The sequence below is a fragment of the Lactuca sativa genome, chromosome 5 (genome assembly GCF_002870075.4).
Source record: "Lactuca sativa cultivar Salinas chromosome 5, Lsat_Salinas_v11, whole genome shotgun sequence".
Classification (NCBI taxonomy): Eukaryota; Viridiplantae; Streptophyta; class Magnoliopsida; order Asterales; family Asteraceae; genus Lactuca; species Lactuca sativa.
The window spans coordinates 190,580,206-190,598,898 of record NC_056627.2 but is presented as its reverse complement, the minus strand read 5'-3'; the positions used below and the strand labels follow the sequence as shown (position 1 = coordinate 190,598,898).

Sequence of the window (18,693 nt, the reverse complement as noted above, 5' to 3'; positions counted from 1 at the left end):
CTTCTCAAATCCGTAAACCAACACTTGCTAACCCATGAAAGAAAACCCACTAAAGCAACCCCTAGGCTTTCTTAGGTTCGCGATCTCACCCTGCCATCAGCTACTGAAGAACTCTTCATAATGTTAGTTAGCTACCTCATGAATGCAATCACCTACAACAAAGATTTAATAATCCTTCGAGTAATAAACTCATCCATACAACGGTCAGAATAAAAAAAGTGATACACAATAGGGTCAAATCCGTCACTCTGAGATTATCCAAACTTTGCCACATGTGACTTGAAATATTCACTTAATAGTTGACTTACATCACTTATGAGTTCCACAAAGCACAAATCAAGAAACATTCGTGAAATAACACTCCAATCCAGAAAATAATCACAAGCATCCAATCCCAGATACTACAAACCATACTAAGATCTCTCACTCATGCTATTGATTACCTTACATATATAAATCAAACCCAATCCAACATCCCATGCTTCCTAGGCTACTAGAAATCACATATCATGCCACCCTACCACTGGCTAATCAGAACTAGCATGCAAGTCTATGAGCTCATACAATAGGCATACAAGGCATCTCTCCTATCATTCTATCATGCAAAAACTGAGCAGGTCCTTAGGCCTAACTAGCATACGATTCACAGATTTACAGATCAAAGCACAACATATAACATGTATGGATATTTTGGGAAAACTTACTTGAGCTCGGTCGATAGCATACACCACACCCTTTCTTGTATTAGAAAACTTGTTCTTCGCATTTTCAAATCATTTTTCTTTCATTTTGGAAAAACTTTACCAAATCCTCAGTTTAAGTTCAGACACACTTGTGAGTATGTCCAAATCCCTCAAACCAAGGCTCTAATACCAACTTGTAACATCCCAAAATAAAGACATAAATTTTTCATTTTTAGATTAATAAATCGCTAATACATATCATTCCCATAAAGCCAAGGTAACAAAGATTTAGCAAACTTGATCAATCAGAGTAATTCACAGAATGCGGAAACATGTGGTGTGTGGTCTAAAATCATTCCGAGCTCTTCCATTTGAAAATCAAAGTACGTGAAACATAAACTAAAAACCATAAGCACGAAGCTTAGTGAGTTCTCCAAGATACCTCATACCATACATATATAAATCTCATACTAGGCCCCCACCCTCCATCAGGCATCACCCGGTCTCGAGTCCCACTTGGCCTTGGGCTCCGCTCAGCATCGAGCCCCGCTCTGATTACATATATGTCAATCACCAGGACCACCTGGCATTGGCCCCCCATCCCCGATATACACATAATCCTATAACCATACAATCATATAATCATATAACCTTAATAGCCCATGCAATTATCACAAAGACTATGGCATACCATTCAGTCATCGAGCCCTGCCCGGCATCGGGCCTTGCCCGGTAAGCATAAAATAGTTACTAATAACTAGCATACAATATGCTCATCAGGCCTTGCCCGGTAAGCATACCATCTCATAACGCATGGAAGAGTTATGCATGCATCTAGCATTCTAACATAAAAACCATGGGACTACATTGGTGCCTTCGACCTGCTAAACCCAATGAGGAGACTCACCTCACACTGCCGAATCATAAAGAAAATCCCAGGCTGCTGGATGATAGATCCCCAAACTATCAATATCAAAACAACTCCTAATCAACATTTGGGTCCCAATCCATATCCATAAATCCATACTTGGGGTAAAAAGACCATTTTACCCCTAACCTAGCTTGGTCCAAGACTAAGGCCCAAACTCACCATCTGAAAGGCCCAAAAGCCAATTAATCAACCAAGCCCCAAATATGGCCTAATTTTCCAAATTGGGCCCAAACCCCTTTCATAGGACTTACCCTAAAGCCGAACCATTTTTCCTAGTCCAAAACACTTGCACTCAGATGGCCCATTAAGAAGTTAAACACCCAAGCCCAAAAGAAAGCCCAAACTCAAAGCCTAAATAAGCAAAAACTCACCTGACTGAGTACACGTGGTGTAATCAACTGTACGCTAAGCGTACTTGCTATTTGGCTTGTACGTTGCACGTATAGACTTGTACTCCCAACATACTCATCCATTAAGCCAAAAACTCCATTAAGCTATTAATGCTAAAGTATAAATGTCCAAACCACATATTTGAGTCCACACAAGTGTGTAGAAACAAAAAGTCACTAACTTGTTGACTTTGCATGCCCCAAAAGAACCAATCTTCAAGATAAAGCATTAAAATTTCACCAAAAGGATACCATCTCATGCATGGGGGATTCCAAACCCTAAAGGAGACAACTTTATGCATCTAGAACCTCAGAAACACCAAGTGAGGCAACTCATAGCTCATGGAGTGGTACCAAAGCACTAGATCTCACTCGTGGGGCCAAAAGGGACCAAAACTCATACAACATAGATCTAAGCCAACAATGAACAAGATCAAGGCTTTTTACCTCATACAAGCTGGAAATGAAGCACATAATCAAGATCCACAAGCTCTTACTTGATCCACAACCTTGCACTAAACTCCATCTTCTTGGAGATGACCCAAAAACACCAAGATGCACATAATGAGCTCAGAACACCACCACGGAGGCTAACAGACGATTTCTAGGGTTTTTGGGACTTGGAGGCTGGTAAAGTGGCCAGTCAAAAAGACCTAATGTGCTTATATATGTACAACATCCAAAGTAGGGTTTTCACTTTACCCCTCGTACGCTCAGCGTACCAGGTTTCGCACCCCCGATCCAATCCTTGCAGTAAGCTAAGCGTACACCACATTACACCCATCATAATTTCCTTTGCCTCAGTACGTTGCGCATACTCCCTAGATACGTCCCGCATACTAGGGTTTTATCTTAAACCGTATAGCACTTTGAAGGCCATCACTTCTTCGATATAAATCCGATTTCGATGATCCATATATCCATGAAAAGGTAACCATAAGCTCTACGATTTAATCAACTCATATCTGCCTTACCATTCCCCAAATAAACATCCAATTTACATAAAAGCCCGAGCTGACATTTTACCAAAATACCCTTTGGCTGCAAAGCAAAAACCTAATACCCAGATCATCCAAATTACATCATCCACCCCCCAAATGAGCCTAAAAATCAATTCTCCAAGGGTTCTAAGCCTACTAATACCCAATCCCTGATCACAACCCTAAAATGGGAAACAATTTGAAACAAGGCGTTACAACTCTCCCCCCTTGAATTATATTTCGTCCTTGAAATCATTCCTTATCCTCCCCGACATGCCAGAAAAACTACGCAACATGGACACAATCCCGAGCATACCACAACCTTCCTAAAACCAACCCTAGTAGGGCTCTCCAACCTGAAGATGAATGAGTCCTTTCTCAGCCCTAAATAATCCCCTGCAAAACAACCACGTCTACTCAATCTGATACCTGAAGTCTAGAGATGGTCTGACTCCCTGACAGACCACCCATATAGAACCATTGCAGAATCCATTCCACTTACCTCCCAACTGACTACTTAACTTTTGATAACTTGAGGTTCCCACTATAAAATAGAATCACAGACCAATTATCGTTGTAGAACACTTATACTTGACAGAAGGCTTAGATAATCCTTCGATTAGAAGACTTATCCCCCATTTGGATTCGACGAAGCTCTCTCACCTCTTAAATCCGATGGATTCCCAACCCATCAACCTCATATAGCATGAACCATCTACAACATGATCTGATCAATACTAGTGTTCCATTACTAGCCAAACCCAATGATCGCCCAACTTCTGAAATTCTAAAGAATACTATTGAAATCTTAACCAGTTTGATAATCCAAATCACCTCCCATGATACCTTACCAATTCCTTTAGTTCTTATGCTGGCGACTAAAAACTATAACCGTTGCCCAAAAGTGACGAAGCTTTGACTCCAATTTCCTTTCTAAAAGAACCACTGAACTCTAACCATCTTCAACCCATGTGAACATACAACTCCCTTTACATTTCTAATGACTAAACAACTCATGTAATTGACACCGCCATCTTCCTGCTACCACTCCTCTCCTAGTAACGGTAGTGCTTGAACCCAATAGTACTTCCATAGGCAACTGTCGACCATACCAAAACAGATGATAAAACCACTGAACTCTGACAAAAAATATTCCAAATAGAACCCCTTAATTGATCCCGACAAAGAACCAGATCAACAACTGAAGACGCTGAAACCCACTCAACACGATATGATCCATTAAAGATTCATCGAAGACTCCCGACATGCAGATTGGCATATCACAGTCCTTGATAATATAATCTAGACAAAAGTAGAGAACCAACCAAAGATATAACTTACCCAAACCCAAGAAGAATTTCAACGCAATACAAATTCCCGATATCAACCCAGAAGAAACAGAGGATGACATACCCATAAACTCATCTGAAGGAATACTAACTTCCTCTTCCTGAATTACCACGACCATCTTGAGGACATGGTGCAAAACTCACCTCTAATCCCAAATGATAAGAACTAACAATATGATCATTCTTCATGAAGGATCCTAGATATCTAAAGCACCTTATCTGCTAGCACCCCCATAGATGCAGGAGTTTTCTACACAGTTGCATGACTTGTGAAATAGAGGATTCATTCGTCCAGGTAGTTCGTTGTGGGGAGAATCGATCCTATTTTTGAATAAGAAGGATGGGTCGCATTGGATGTGTATCAACTACCGGGAGTTGAATAAGATAATGGTGAAGAACCTTTATCCATTCTTGAGGATTGACGATTTGTTTGACCAGCTTCGGGGTGCATCTTGGTTTTCCAAGATCGATCTGCATTTGGGTTATCATTAGATGAGGGTCAGAGAGGAGGATGTATAGAAGATGGCATTTCAGACTTGATATGGCCATTACGAGTTCGTGGTGATGCCCTTCAGGCTCACCAATGCTCCAACCACACTCATGGATCTCAAAAACCGCATATACTAAACCATGTTGGATTGGTCTGTAATTGTGTTTATTGATGACATCCTGGTATATTCCAAGACCGAGTAGCAGCATGAGGAGCATCTAAAAGGAGGAATTAGAGAGTCTAAGGAGGGAGAGGTTGTATGTAAAGTTCTCTAAGTGTGAGTTCTAGTTACGAGAGATGCAGTTTTTGGGAAACCTTGTCAACCAGAACGATATTCTAGTCGATATGGTCAAGGTTAAGGTAGTGATGATGTGGGAAGTTCTAAGGAATCCATTTGAAATTCAGAGTTTACATGGTTTGGCAGGTTACTATCGGACATTCATTCAGGATTTATCCCAGATAGCGGTTCCTATGACTCGACTGATGAAGAAGATTGTCACTTTTTGCTGGGGGTCTGAGCAGCAGGAAACTTTTGAGACCCTGAGGTAGAGATTATGTGAGGCGCTGATTTTGACCCTGCCTGATGGTTTCGAGGATTTTATGGTTTTTTATGATGTGTCGATCACGGGTTTGGGTGCAGTTCTGATGCAGATGGGTCGCGTTATTGCTTACGCTTCGAGGCAGTTGAAGCCTCATGATACGGACTATCCTACGCATGATTTGGAGGTGGGGGCGGTGGTGTTTTCCCTTAAGGTTTGGCAACAATAGCTCTATGGGGTCTATTGTACTATTTACATGGATGAAAAGAGCCTGAGGTATTTGATCGATCACCTGAACCTAGTCAAGCGGCAACATAGGCTGTTGGATGTGGTGAATGATTATGATTGTGAGATCCTTTACTATCCAGGGAAGGCCAAGGCAGTCATGGCTCCGATCAGGGATATGTGTTCGAGGATGAAAATGATTACTCCACTCTTGGAGCAGATATGAGAGGCTTAGGTTGAGGCTATGAAGGAAGAGAACCGAAAGAGTGAGCGCATTTTAGGTTAGGTGGCTTCCTTTGATTATGATAACCGAGGGTTATTGACTCTCCATCAGAGGGTGTGGGTTCCTTACTGAGGTGGTGCACATAAGTTTTTGATGGAAGAGGCGCACAAGTCAAGATTCTCTAGTCATCCCAGAGCGACAAAGATGTATAGAGATCTCCATCCTGATTATTGGTGGCCATTTATGAAGCATGATCTAGCTTGGTTTGTGGAGAGGTTCCTGACCTACAGGAAAGTAAAGGCAGTGCATCAGTAAGCTCATAGTAAGATGGAGTCATTGGATCTACCCATCTAAAAATGGGAAGAGATTACGATGATTTTTTTCACCAAACTGCTTCAGACGGCGCACGGGGTGGATTTGATATGGGCCATCGTGGATCGATTAACCAAGAGAACACATTTAATTATGATCTAGGAGAGTATCTCTACGGAGACGTTGGCCGAAATCTACATTAGGGAGGTTGTGACATGACATGAGGTGCCGGTTTCAGTGGTTTCAGAACTCAGTTATATTCAAAGTACTTTTCATGTCTCCCAACTATGGAAGTGTTTGGTTTAAGATTCTACAGTGGTTCCATTAAAGGATATATAGGTGGATGACCGCCTGAACTATATTGAGAGACCGGTAGCGATCATCGAGAGGAATACGAAAACCTTGAGGAACAAGGTTGTGGAGTTGGTGAAGGTGCAGTGGCAGCACCATAATGGTTTAGAGCGGACTTGAGAGCCTGGGGAAGAGATGCAGGAGCATTACCTAGAATTATTTCCGACAACAGACTTCGAGGACATATTCTGATTCAAGTGGGGTAGAATTATAATGCCCGAGTCGCCATGTATAAAGTTTAGCCATTATTTCAATTAAAATCAAGGACCGGACCACAAGTACGTTGGATGTACACTAGGTATGCACGGTGTATTCCTTTGCATGCGTGCATCTGGGTGACCCCTATGTACGTTGGGCCTACCCATGCGTACGCAGGGCGTACTAAATCTAGAGGCAAAACTTAATTTTTTGGGTTTGCACCCTATTTAAGCTCATTAAGTCCTTCAAGTTCACCACCTAATCAACCTCTTTTGCCTCTTAAGTCATATCTTGAAACCCTAATCCTCTTTCCCTAATGTTTGAGCTTGTGCGTGTTTGTGTTTTTAGTGTGTGTGGTGCTTAGAGAAGAAGAAAAAGAGTTGTGAAGAAACATTGGATCAAAAAGAGCTTCTAGATCTAGAGTTTTCTCATAATTTCTAAATTATTGAAGGTAAAAAGCTTGTACCTTGATGAATCCATATGTTAGTTTGTAGTTTAGGGCTTACTTCTTCATAAACTGGTCCTTTAATATGTTCTTGAGAGTATGAGCTATTCTAGAATGTTATAATGTTAGAACCTAGTGTTTCTAACGTCCATTGAGCATTAAAATGTTGTCTTGATGGATTAAGTTCAATCATGCAAGGATTGACGGTGGTTTCATGAAGATAATGTGGTTTAATCCAAGATTTGCCCCATTAGGACAGGATAAAGCATAAAGTTGGCAACTTTATGGCTTAATGCACTTTAATAAGCCTAAATTTAAAATTAGACGTTGGGTGTTAACTAATTAAGACCTTCGATTAAAGTTTTGGCCAACTGCAGCATACATCGGGCGTACCTTGGGTTATGATGAACGTACGCATCTGAAGTCCCAATGATGCAAGGTTTGTGAGTATGCTGGGTGTACTGGTTGGTATGCTGAAGCATACTCATTAGAGTGGGTCTTGGGCTTATTTTGGGCCATGTGGAGGATTTAGGGACTTTGGGTCCTTGTTGGACCTTAAGCTTTTCTGTGATGTGCCTTTGGGGATTGGGCCTATTTTGGACATAGATTATCTTTTGGGCTTCGTGGCTAGTAGCATTTGGACCTTGATAGGCTAGGCCTATTAATCCAAGGAATAAGTAACTTTTTCCCTTAAGGCCAGAATTTAGGGTTTGGACTCTCAGGCTGGATTATTGACCTAATTTCTAATTAGGGTTTCTTTACTTGTGATTTAGTGGGGATTACCGATTCAGCAGCCCAATCATTTGTTTGTGTTTGCTCACGATACTGTAGGACACTAGGATATGTTATGTTCTTGTAGTTGTTGTGACTCATGTTGTATGTGTTATATGCTTGCTTGTCTATTTGCTATATGTATGTGGGGTGAAATAGACCTTGTATAGCCTTGTTCTGACATTTGAGTGGAAATAGACGTGGGGGTGAAATAGACCTGTGGTGAAATAGACCAGGTACGGCTTGGGCTGACGCATGAGTTGAAATAGACACGAGGGTGAAATACACCCGAAGATAAAATGATCCCTGACACAACCTTGAGATGGCAGATATGTATGGTACATGGTATTTTAGGGAACTCACTAAGATTCATGCTTATAGTTTTCAATTTATGTTTCAGGTACTTCCGAATCGAAGGGGAAGAGCTCGGGATGATTACATCGCACACACTATATTTTCTCCGCATTTTATTTGACTCTAATGTATTTAGATCATTTTGACATACTCTGATTTTTTTTATGGTTTTATAAAAAACGTTTTGGATGATGGTTATATTATTATAAAAATTGAAATTTTTAGTTTTAAATTTTGGGACGTTACACCTTTACTCCTCCTCAAGTTGGAGCATGTAAATTACAAATGCCAAACTTGACCAGTAAATCCTTTAGTATGATGGCTCCCAAGGACTTTGTAAAAACATCAGCCAATTGTTCTTTCGTTTTTATATAAATTGGTCGTATCTCTTGAGACTCAACTCGTTCCTTGACAAAGAAACAATCCATTTCTACATGCTTAGTTCGTTCATGGATAACTGGATTGTTACAATGTGTCTAGTTGCCTGATTATTGCAAAAGAGTGAAGTAGCTTTGGTGGGCGCCACCTTCAAGATTTTAAGTAACCAATGAAGCCACAAAACTTCACTAACTGCATGTACTATTACTCTATACTCTACTCCAGCAGAGGAACGGGAAACCACCATCTTTATTTAGGTGTTATCTTTTCCTTATCAGTTGTTATCTTTAGGATTTCGTTTGTTATCTCCTATTTATAGACTTTATTTAGTTCTTATCTTTTCCTTATCAGTTATTATCTTTTTCATATCTTTTCTTAGATTTGTATTTAACAACCCCCCACCCAAAAAAAATTGTTTGAATGAATTCAAGTTTTTGGAGTATCAATTTCTTTATGGTATCAGAGCTTGTATTTTATTTTATACACCCATTTTTAATCAATGGCGTGTTTCCCTTCAGGTAGTTGATATTTCCATATTTATACATATTTTTAGGCAATATCTTAATACATTTTAAAGTAATTTTTTGGTAAGTTGCAAAGATATGTGATACTTATTGAATTAAATTGTATTTTACAGCCAAATGGAACAATCTTGAAAAATATGGACCATAACTGACAAGGATTGGAACTTTGGAGGATTGGAGATCTAAAAGAAGAAAACTCTAGTGAAAAAACCTAACTCACGATGTGGCAATCAAGCCCACGACGTGAAGAGGGTATTCTAGAAGATAACTACACCGGAGGTTAGAATCCTTGCCCGATACATATTTTTATCAAAGTCACGACGTGAAACCCTATTTCACGTTGTGAGCCACGTATTTTCCAAATTTATAAATACTCTTTCACACTTACGATTCGAAAGGCTTTTAGGGAGGAGAGATAATCAGAAATATTCAATTTTAGAGTCTAGAGAAGTGCATAAAACACTCTTTTGAAGGAAAAATAGCTTGGAGATTAAGGAATTGAAGAACACATCATCACATCAGTTTGATTTACTTTAATCTTGTTAATTTATGTTGAACTTATGTTTTCGTTTTCAGCCATGAGTAGATGAACTTATTTTCTTTCGTTTAGCTAGATGATACTTTAACTCTATGGTTTAGTCTATTAAATTATGGATTGTAATAGTTGATTTTGTTCTTGTGTTTGATTATCACTACCTAGCATGTTAAAGTTGTGATTTTTTTCTTAAATTCAAGTTAAGTGTAGCTTATTGACCATTAAATTACATGAACTTGATTACCTAGTGATTTAGTGACCATTAAATTACTAGAGCTAGGATCAACCAAATATTAGATAAGTAATAAAAGTAGCAATTTTAGCTGTGCTGGAGAACATAAATCATGACCGTAATTGTGTTTTGCTCAGGTAAATCTTACATAACCCATCTATAATTAATAGCTAATTTTGTGTTTTACACATGATAGTTCATGAATTGATAAAAATATTAGTAAATTTGGACTTGAGTTGCTAATTAGATAATAATTGGTAACCAACTTTAATAATCCATAATTAGTAACTAACCATAATGGAGAAGTGGATTCGAACTAAACGAAAGTGTTTCTAGTATATTGATAACAACTGTATTAGTTAAGTGTTTGACTTTGTTTGAACTTGAAAAATCAGATAAAACCCTTTTTGACTTTTGCTTGTTTTTAGATTAATCTATTTGTAGTTAGGTTAGTAAATTAAATCCGTTCCCTGAGTTCTATACCTGACTGTTTGTGCTATATTATTTGCAAATAGGTCCACTGCCTTAAGTCTTAATGGTTAGTTAGATAGTTGGTAAAACTAGCAGGTGTAGTTACGAAATATCAGTAGTTCTTCAAGTACCCATGTCATATTTTCTTCTAAAGCCTTTATATCATTTTTCATTGCTTCTTTCCATCACTCACATTTCACAGTATGTTTAAAACACTTAGGCTCATCGCTTGCACAGATGGTTTCTAGAAAAGATTTTTGTTTATTAGAAAATTTTTCATATGAAATATGATTAGCGATAGAGTGTACCTTGGAGGAGCTTTGATTGTGCATGGGCTTTGTAGGGTCTATCGACGGGGGCATGTCAACCATATATTCTTCAAACCTATTTGGTTGTGTTCTAGTTCTTCTTTCCCTCAAAATGTTTTTTGTTTGCTAACCTTCAAAATCTGTTTCACTTGAAAAACTTGGTTCTTCCATGGTTTCATCAGGAATTGGTTCACTGTCATCAATGGTGACAGTTGCGGCATCATCATTTCTAAGACTTTCTTTGTTATTATAATTGACATCCACATCTTCACCAAAAAACTTCCTAAACATGCTTTCATCTTCATTATGGCTTTCAACCTTCTGTGTTTGAGCTTTCAAAAATGGATAAACCTCTTCAACAAACCCTACGTCTCTAGACGTAATCACTTTGCTATCATTGATGAAAAACACCTGGTACACCGTTTGTCGTTGTGGATAGCCTAAGAAAACACTAGGTCTTTCCCTCACTTCAAACTTATCTCCTTTCCTTTCTGTGTTCCTTACATAAGCGAGACATCCAAATACTCTTATGTGTGCATATTTTGGTTTCTTGCCAAATAATACATCAAAAGGCGTCTTCAAGCCTATTACCTTGGAGGGAAATCTGTTAATTATATAAGCAGTTGTCATCACACATTCTCCCAATAATTGATTAGGTAAATTGGCTTCAAACTTCAATGCTCTAGCAATTTCAAGTAAGTGATGACGCTTTCTCTTGACCAAACCGTTTCGTTTTTGTGTGTGAGGGAAAGATGTTTCAATCACTATCCCTTGTTGAACATAAAATTCAATCATAGCGCCAGATGTGAATTCACCACCATTATCACTCCTTATTCTCTTACCATTTTTTCTAAACTGAGTTTTGACCATGTTGCAAAAATTCATCAAGCATTTACTTTCTTCATGCTTATGTTGTAACATCCATAAATTTTACGCCAAATTTAAACCTTTTCAATCATAAATAAAATCAAACAACATTTGTTTACAAAAATGTTTTCAAATCATTATCCATCAGAGTGTCCCAAAATCATATCATAAGGATGACCAGCGGTACGGTCACACCTTCGCCTTGCCATGATCTCACGAAGTACCTGAAACAATAAACTGAAAACTGTAAGCCCAAGGGCTTAGTGAGCTACCCCAAAAATACCAATACCATACTGACAATACCATATCAGTAATAATCAATCAATCAACATGCATACTGGGCCATTGGCATGACTGGACCGCCCTACCGGGCCTATAGTCTGTCTGGATCTATCCCGAGCCTTTGGCATGACTGGTCCGCCACATGGGCCTACAGTCTCCCCGGACCGCTCGTAGGGTATGTTGGCCTTCAGCACAAAGCAGGACCGCCTCAACCCAACCAACAAGAAAATAACCATGTGCGCATAACTATCATATACATGCATATACAAACATCAAACATATCTATCTCACTGATCATCAGTCATAGAATTCTCCTATAACTAGAGTACCGACCTAGCAGGTCACTAACATACCAATCCCTATGGATCTTAAGAGCATAACATGCTGTCTACCTTAATTCCGATCTAACAGATCATAACCACATGTAGCAAACCATAACAATAACAACTAAACGGTCGACCTTGGTGCCGTAGACCCTATCGATATAGTGAGGATAACTCACCTCACAGATGTCGACTCGGAAGGTAAACTCCAACTCTCGGATCACTTGATACATGCTCCACCACTTATTATCATAGTTAAATATACTCGTAAGTCCTTAACCTTATAAGGTACTCCATAACCCACTAGTCAACCCCTGATCAAAGTCAAAGTCCTTAGTCAAGGTCAACAGTCCATGTTAACCTCGACTCGCCGAGTTCCTTGAAGCACATTCCAACTCGCCGAGTCATCGGGGTGACTCGTCGAGTTCCTTCGATTCTCGATCAAACTTTAAGGCCACCCGTTGAGTTTCCTCCTTGCACCTTGATAGATACACACGCATACATGTCCTGGAGAAAACTCATCTGACTCGCCGAGTTGTTCTTCAACCCATCGAGTCTATGGCAATCATCATCGGACTTGCCGATTTGTTCCTCCAACCCGTCGAGTTCACGACCATCTTCATGTGACTCGCCGAGTCCATTTTGTCCTTTTTCCATACAGGCCTATTTTGAGCCATGCAGCGGCTCCAAATCACAGATCCAAGCTTCTAGGGCATGCTTTTCATGTAAAGTTGCAAACTTTACGTGCATTCATAGCTACAAAGGTTCTAAATGCCAAATCTAAGCTCTTAATGGGGTCTCATGCCCAAGGAAAGCCTCATTCATGACCAATACAACAACTTTATGATTCTAAAACTTAAGGAGGGTCCAGATCTGAAGTTACATCTTCAGAACTAGCCCATAGCCCACCTTATCAACCTAAAAATCCATAAAAACCCCCAAAAACTCAACAAAAGGAAAAAAGGAAGTAAGGATGGCAACTTGATACCTCCAAGGGATGCCAGCTGAGGTAAATTTTGCTTTCCACACCTTCCTTGCTTCAATTCCTTTGCACTTCTAGCTTTTCTCTTCTAGGCAACCTTCTTTCCAAGCTTAAGACACACCAAAATGGAATACCACACGAATTAGGGTTTTAAGGAGCTCTCAAAGACTGCAAAGAGGCCAAAGGAGGCTGAGGCTCCTTTAAATAGGGGTGCAAACCCTGGGATTTAGGGTTTCATCTGCCAGCTTCTACTCGCCGAGTCCCAATATGGACTCTTCGAGTAGGTCACTTCCCCGCTGCTACTCGACGAGTAAGGCAACCAACTCATCGAGTAGAGCTTAACCCAATAAATCTTATTTAAACAATACCTGAGAATCGGGCCGTTACATATGTCTAATGAGAAATATCCAAACAGCCCTACTGAAATCATCTACAATGGTGAGAAAATAATGAGCTCCAGATAATGAAGGGGTTCGAAAACTTCCCCAAATATCACAATGCAACAGATCAAAGCAATCACTTATTTTAATAGAGTTATCATAAAAGGGTAAGCGAGTATGTTTTGCCTTTACACATGAGTCACACACTTTATTTTTCAACTCGAAAGAAAAACTAGCTAAAAAATCTACTTGATGTAATTTTGATTCAAAAGCGTGTCCTAGCCTTTTGTGCCAAATAGATGCATCTGGTGTCACCTTCATTGCCTTTCTCGTTGATATTCCCATCCGATATAGACCCTTATCACATTGCCTCGCTCCAATCAAGCTCCTCGTCTACAAATCATGTACAAAGAAATCCGGAAAAATGTTATATAACAATTTAGATCCTTCGTTATCTGACTAACGGATAATAAATTGTAATTAAACTTTGGCAATCTTGACTCCATTAGGTAAAACAAAATTTCCTTGTCCTTTTACTGAAATCTAATTGCCATTGGGTATGACGACCGGTGGCTCGCCATCATCATATATATCCCCCTCTAGAAGATCATAATCCCCCATCATGTGCTCCGTTGCACTTGTATCAATAATTCAAGTACAATGGTACAATTTTACCTACAATGTTATCCACCTTATTTTTGTCTTCCTTGTTAAAGTGTTTAATAAGCTTCTGGTAATGTTCACTTGTGAGACCTGGTATAGAGCTTGATTCCGTATCTGCCAAGGCTGCTTTGTATTTTCCCTTCTCCTTCTTGCCTTTACTTGGGCACCACTCTCGGCAGCTCATCTTCTTGAAACACCCATCCTTATTATACCCATTCTTACCACATAAACTTTAATGCTCGTCCTTTGTTGCACCTTTCATTCTTTGAACATTAGGCTCAATCGTCGTTTCTCTCATGCTTTACGCGAAGGTTTGGAATGCTACAACCTCTTGTATTAGTTTCTTCGTTGCTAAGATTGCTCTTTGTTGTTCATCTTCAGAAATAAGAAGATATGCAATACCAAGAGTTGGAGTGGGTTTGGAGGCAAGAATTTGTGTTTTTATGGTATAAAAAACAATGTCGAGTCCCATAAGAACCTCATATAATCTTTCTTTTTCTTTTGCCTTGCTCAGCCTTTTCCCTAGATCACACGTACACTTGCCACATATACACCTTGGGGTTGGAGAAACGGACTGAATTTCATCCCATATACCTTGCATCTTGGTGTAGTAGGATTAAACAGAGCTTCCATCTTCACGCGTTGTAGAGAAAGCCTCTTTTAACTCATATGCATGGGGTGCACTTTCTTTCCCAAATCTTTCTTCAAAGTCAGCCCATATTTCTGCAGAAATATTTGCGTAATTGACACTCAATTTGATCGTATAATTGTATTATAGAACTTCTTGTATTCAACTTGTTAACACGAATGTACACCAAGTTATTTTATAAAATAAAAATGAAAATTTTGAATGTACTTTTATTAAAATTTGGGTGTTACATACATAACCATAGATATCAATTTTGTACCAAACAAAACCAATCAACATAGAAAATTGCTACCAATATGTTTGGTAATTAACATATTTGTTAGGTCGTTCCATACTAATTGAGTAGTCATGAGACAATAACTATATTTATGTACCAACTATAATTATGTACCAACTATAGTTGGTACGATATACAATTTGACGAAAAAATGGTGGTACCTTACCATGATCATCACTACAAAAAGTTGCACATATTTGCCTTTTTATATATTTTAAATAATATAATCAATATTGGCATCGTGATTTGAAGTTATTAACGTAACTTATTGAAATATATTTTAGTTATATATTCTCAATAAAAAGTTATACATAACCTATAATATGGATATAAAATAACTTTTTTAAAGAAGTAGATGTAAGCAAAATAAAATATTATATAAAGCTAGAGGGTTATGTTAACATGAACAATTAAAGAATTGAAAATTTAAATTATCTCCTCCTATATATTTTCACAAGTTTAATCTCGTCTTCAGGAATACATATCACATTATCATCATTGCATTTCCAAGTTCATCTTTAATTATCTTATAAAGTCGTCTAATTGAGCTCAACTTAATTAATCAATTTTCATTCTCTTAAACTTACATGATCCTGTTTCCATCAACAAACTACTCTACGTTTAGACTCAACAATATCACTTCTGACAAAAAAACTTATTATTAATTGTGTATAATTATTTCCACTGGAATTGTGTCAGCAAACACTGGATGAACCTTTCCGGCATATGGAAGAATGCATCTTTAAGAACATACACGTATTCTATATTTCAACTATTCTTTAAGGTATTTTAAATTCAATCATATATTTTAATAGTTAGAGAGACAGAGAAAGAGGGAATAGAGGCATTAATCTAAGGGTTGGGATCTGGAATCTTTAGTTAGATCTAGCTAGCTCATAATGTTTAATTTATTTAATTTTTGTTTCGAGTCAATTGAACATGAAGGGAGAATAAACACTGGAACATTGATTTGGCTATGTACTATGTACCATAACTTGGTAGGGAATGAACCCATAGCCAAGTCAAGTTGTGTTGCACTACCAGAATTAAATAAATTATAACTGTAAATTAATTATATAAGTATATTTTTTTGGGACAAAAAACATTTACTTAACTTTATATTAATATTCTTAAGCATTTATATTAACTAAATAAATTAAAGATTAACAACTTTATATTAAAATTCTTAATATTAACTAAAAACGAAATGTCCAAAAAGACATGGGTATGATCACTATGTACTACTATGTGGCATAATTGAACTATATAAGTAGATAAATTTGTATCTCTATTTTTAGGGGATAAATTAACTTTAATGGAAGTATTTTGTTGTTGACAGTGGTGTAGGCAATTAAGTGGTGTGTGGCTGTTGTCCAAGATCCCTAAAAAACATAAGATATAAATGAAAAAGATCAAAAAAGTGCAGAACAGATATATCTTTGACAGTAACCAACTGAGAAAAGCAGAAATGAACCACAAGAATCAGATAAAAGCTGCCGAAATAAATATATATATATATATATATATTAAAATTAATTTATATATATATTCCCCCACCCAAGACCCATGCATGCATGTGTGTGACACCTATGGGTTTTTTGTACCTTGTTGTGATGCACAAATAGTTGTAGTAGCTAGTAGCATGTCGTATTTGGCAGTGTTATATGTGCAAGTGACCGAGTACAATTGACAACCAAGTATATTCTGATCATTTCTGAAAGATTAATGGTGTGGATGAGATGATTGTGAGGGTGGGAGAAATCTGGGTGTGGGTGGTGGAAAGTGTTGTTGCTGCTCTAATCTATCTTCTTTTCCTACAACTGGATAGAATCATAAACACACTTCATGATCCTCTTGTGGGTCATAAATAGACAGATTGGCTACGTGGGTCCCACTACCTCACATGTACAGCCAGCCCCTTTTGAGAATTGAATACCCCTAACACATATTCTTTCATTCTTTACTCACTACCCATACCATCTCCTTTCCCTATTTATTCAAATCAGGTAACCAAAAGGAAGAAAAAAAAAAGTAAGAGAAAGAGAATACACACACAGTTTAATTAAGTTGTTTTGAGTTGTGACAAGTTGAAAGATGGAAGTTGTTGAAGATGATTTGTTCTTTGCAGACTTGAGTAAGAGGATCTCGCTTCTGATCATGGATGATGATGAAGACCCTACTCTTCACTGTCCTCCTGTTTCGTTTCAGGTCTCTCTCTCTCTCTCTCTCTCTCTCTCTCTCTCTCTCTCTCTCTCTCTCTCTCTCTCTCTCTCTCTCTCTCTCTCTCTCTCTCTCTCTTCAAATAAAGATTGATTATACTGAAAGAAACACTGTCAAGTTCCAATTATTAGGGCGACCAATGTTTCTTTTCATTTATTCACACCTTCTTAATTATTTGTGTTGTACGTAGGTTATCTCTCAAACAATCCATCCCATTCATAACCAAATACCAAGTTTTCATGAGCAAAATGCTAGAAGGGAAGTAAAAGGAACGGGAGTGTTTATCCCACGATCATCAACAAATCCAAGGAGAAGTAAGCAATCAAGATCCAAGTCATCCAACACAAGGGTTCAAAGTCAAAGGCATGTTGATAATTCAAGTGGACACTTTCCTCATGAACCCTACCACAATCAGACTACTACTAACAATTGTTACAATTCCTTGAATCACAAAAGATGCTACTGATCGATATCAATATATATCAATTAGCTAGCTAAATAAGCCTTAATATACAACTGGATGTATAACCTCAATTCATCGAATATGTAAGTGTGTATTTACTTTGTTGCATCTATTTTTTATGGAAAAGATGAGTGATTTTTGTGGGTATTGAATAGAGATCATGTAGATCATATAATTGAAGTCTATTTAGTTGAAAAAAGAAAAGGCTTTTGACGTATTGCAAGCCAAAGTTATTTAAAATTTGGCATTTGAAAAGGAACATTGCTAGTAATTAACGAGCTTTGTGTGGAGAGGTTCCACCTAAAGGAATTTGCGCAACGCGTTATGTCGTGGAATTTTGTCAACGATTTGTACTTGATGTTGATTCTAAAAATCTTGTAACCCTCTGATTAATATATTATTGCATTAGTTTTTATTTACGAGTGACTTATCTTTTCTAATATCAGCAAGTTTTCCTCTCTTTATCTCGAATATTTGTTACATATTATATTCTTCTTGTCCTTTGAAAATGGTCGTAAAACTTTTGAATCTTAGTTATCATAAGATATCCTATTTATAAGGAACATAATATTAAAGAACTCAGTGTCATTCAGTCATATCTAAAACACTTTACCCTTGGTATAGAATTAAATTCGTTCAAATCGAGTTATAAAATTTATAATTTTCAAATTAAAATTACATCCAATTCCACAAATTGCTTATCGATTTCTCATGTGGCAATAAGTTGAAGTGTACAAGTGACAACTGCTCAGCCGCATATATTATATTGTATTTTTAAATATTTGCATTGAATATGTAAAAGACATATAGTTATGTAAGTATATATGATATACAAAACGAGATCGTTATCCGATTTGTCTTTTTACTACATCTAAATATCATTATGGAAGAAAATTATT

The 18,693-nt window shown here is 37.7% G+C and overlaps 1 protein-coding gene across 1 annotated transcript; it reads left to right on the top strand.

The window, feature by feature from the left end:
* The first annotated feature begins 17,074 nt into the window (after positions 1 to 17,074).
* On the top strand, positions 17,075 to 17,941 carry LOC128126459 (uncharacterized). The gene is made up of 2 exons (XM_052764404.1): positions 17,075 to 17,319; positions 17,522 to 17,941. The coding sequence occupies exons 1-2, from the start codon at positions 17,206 to 17,208 to the stop codon at positions 17,795 to 17,797; spliced, it is 390 nt and encodes a 129-aa protein (XP_052620364.1). The 5' UTR covers positions 17,075 to 17,205; the 3' UTR covers positions 17,798 to 17,941.
* The last annotated feature ends 752 nt before the right edge of the window (positions 17,942 to 18,693 follow it).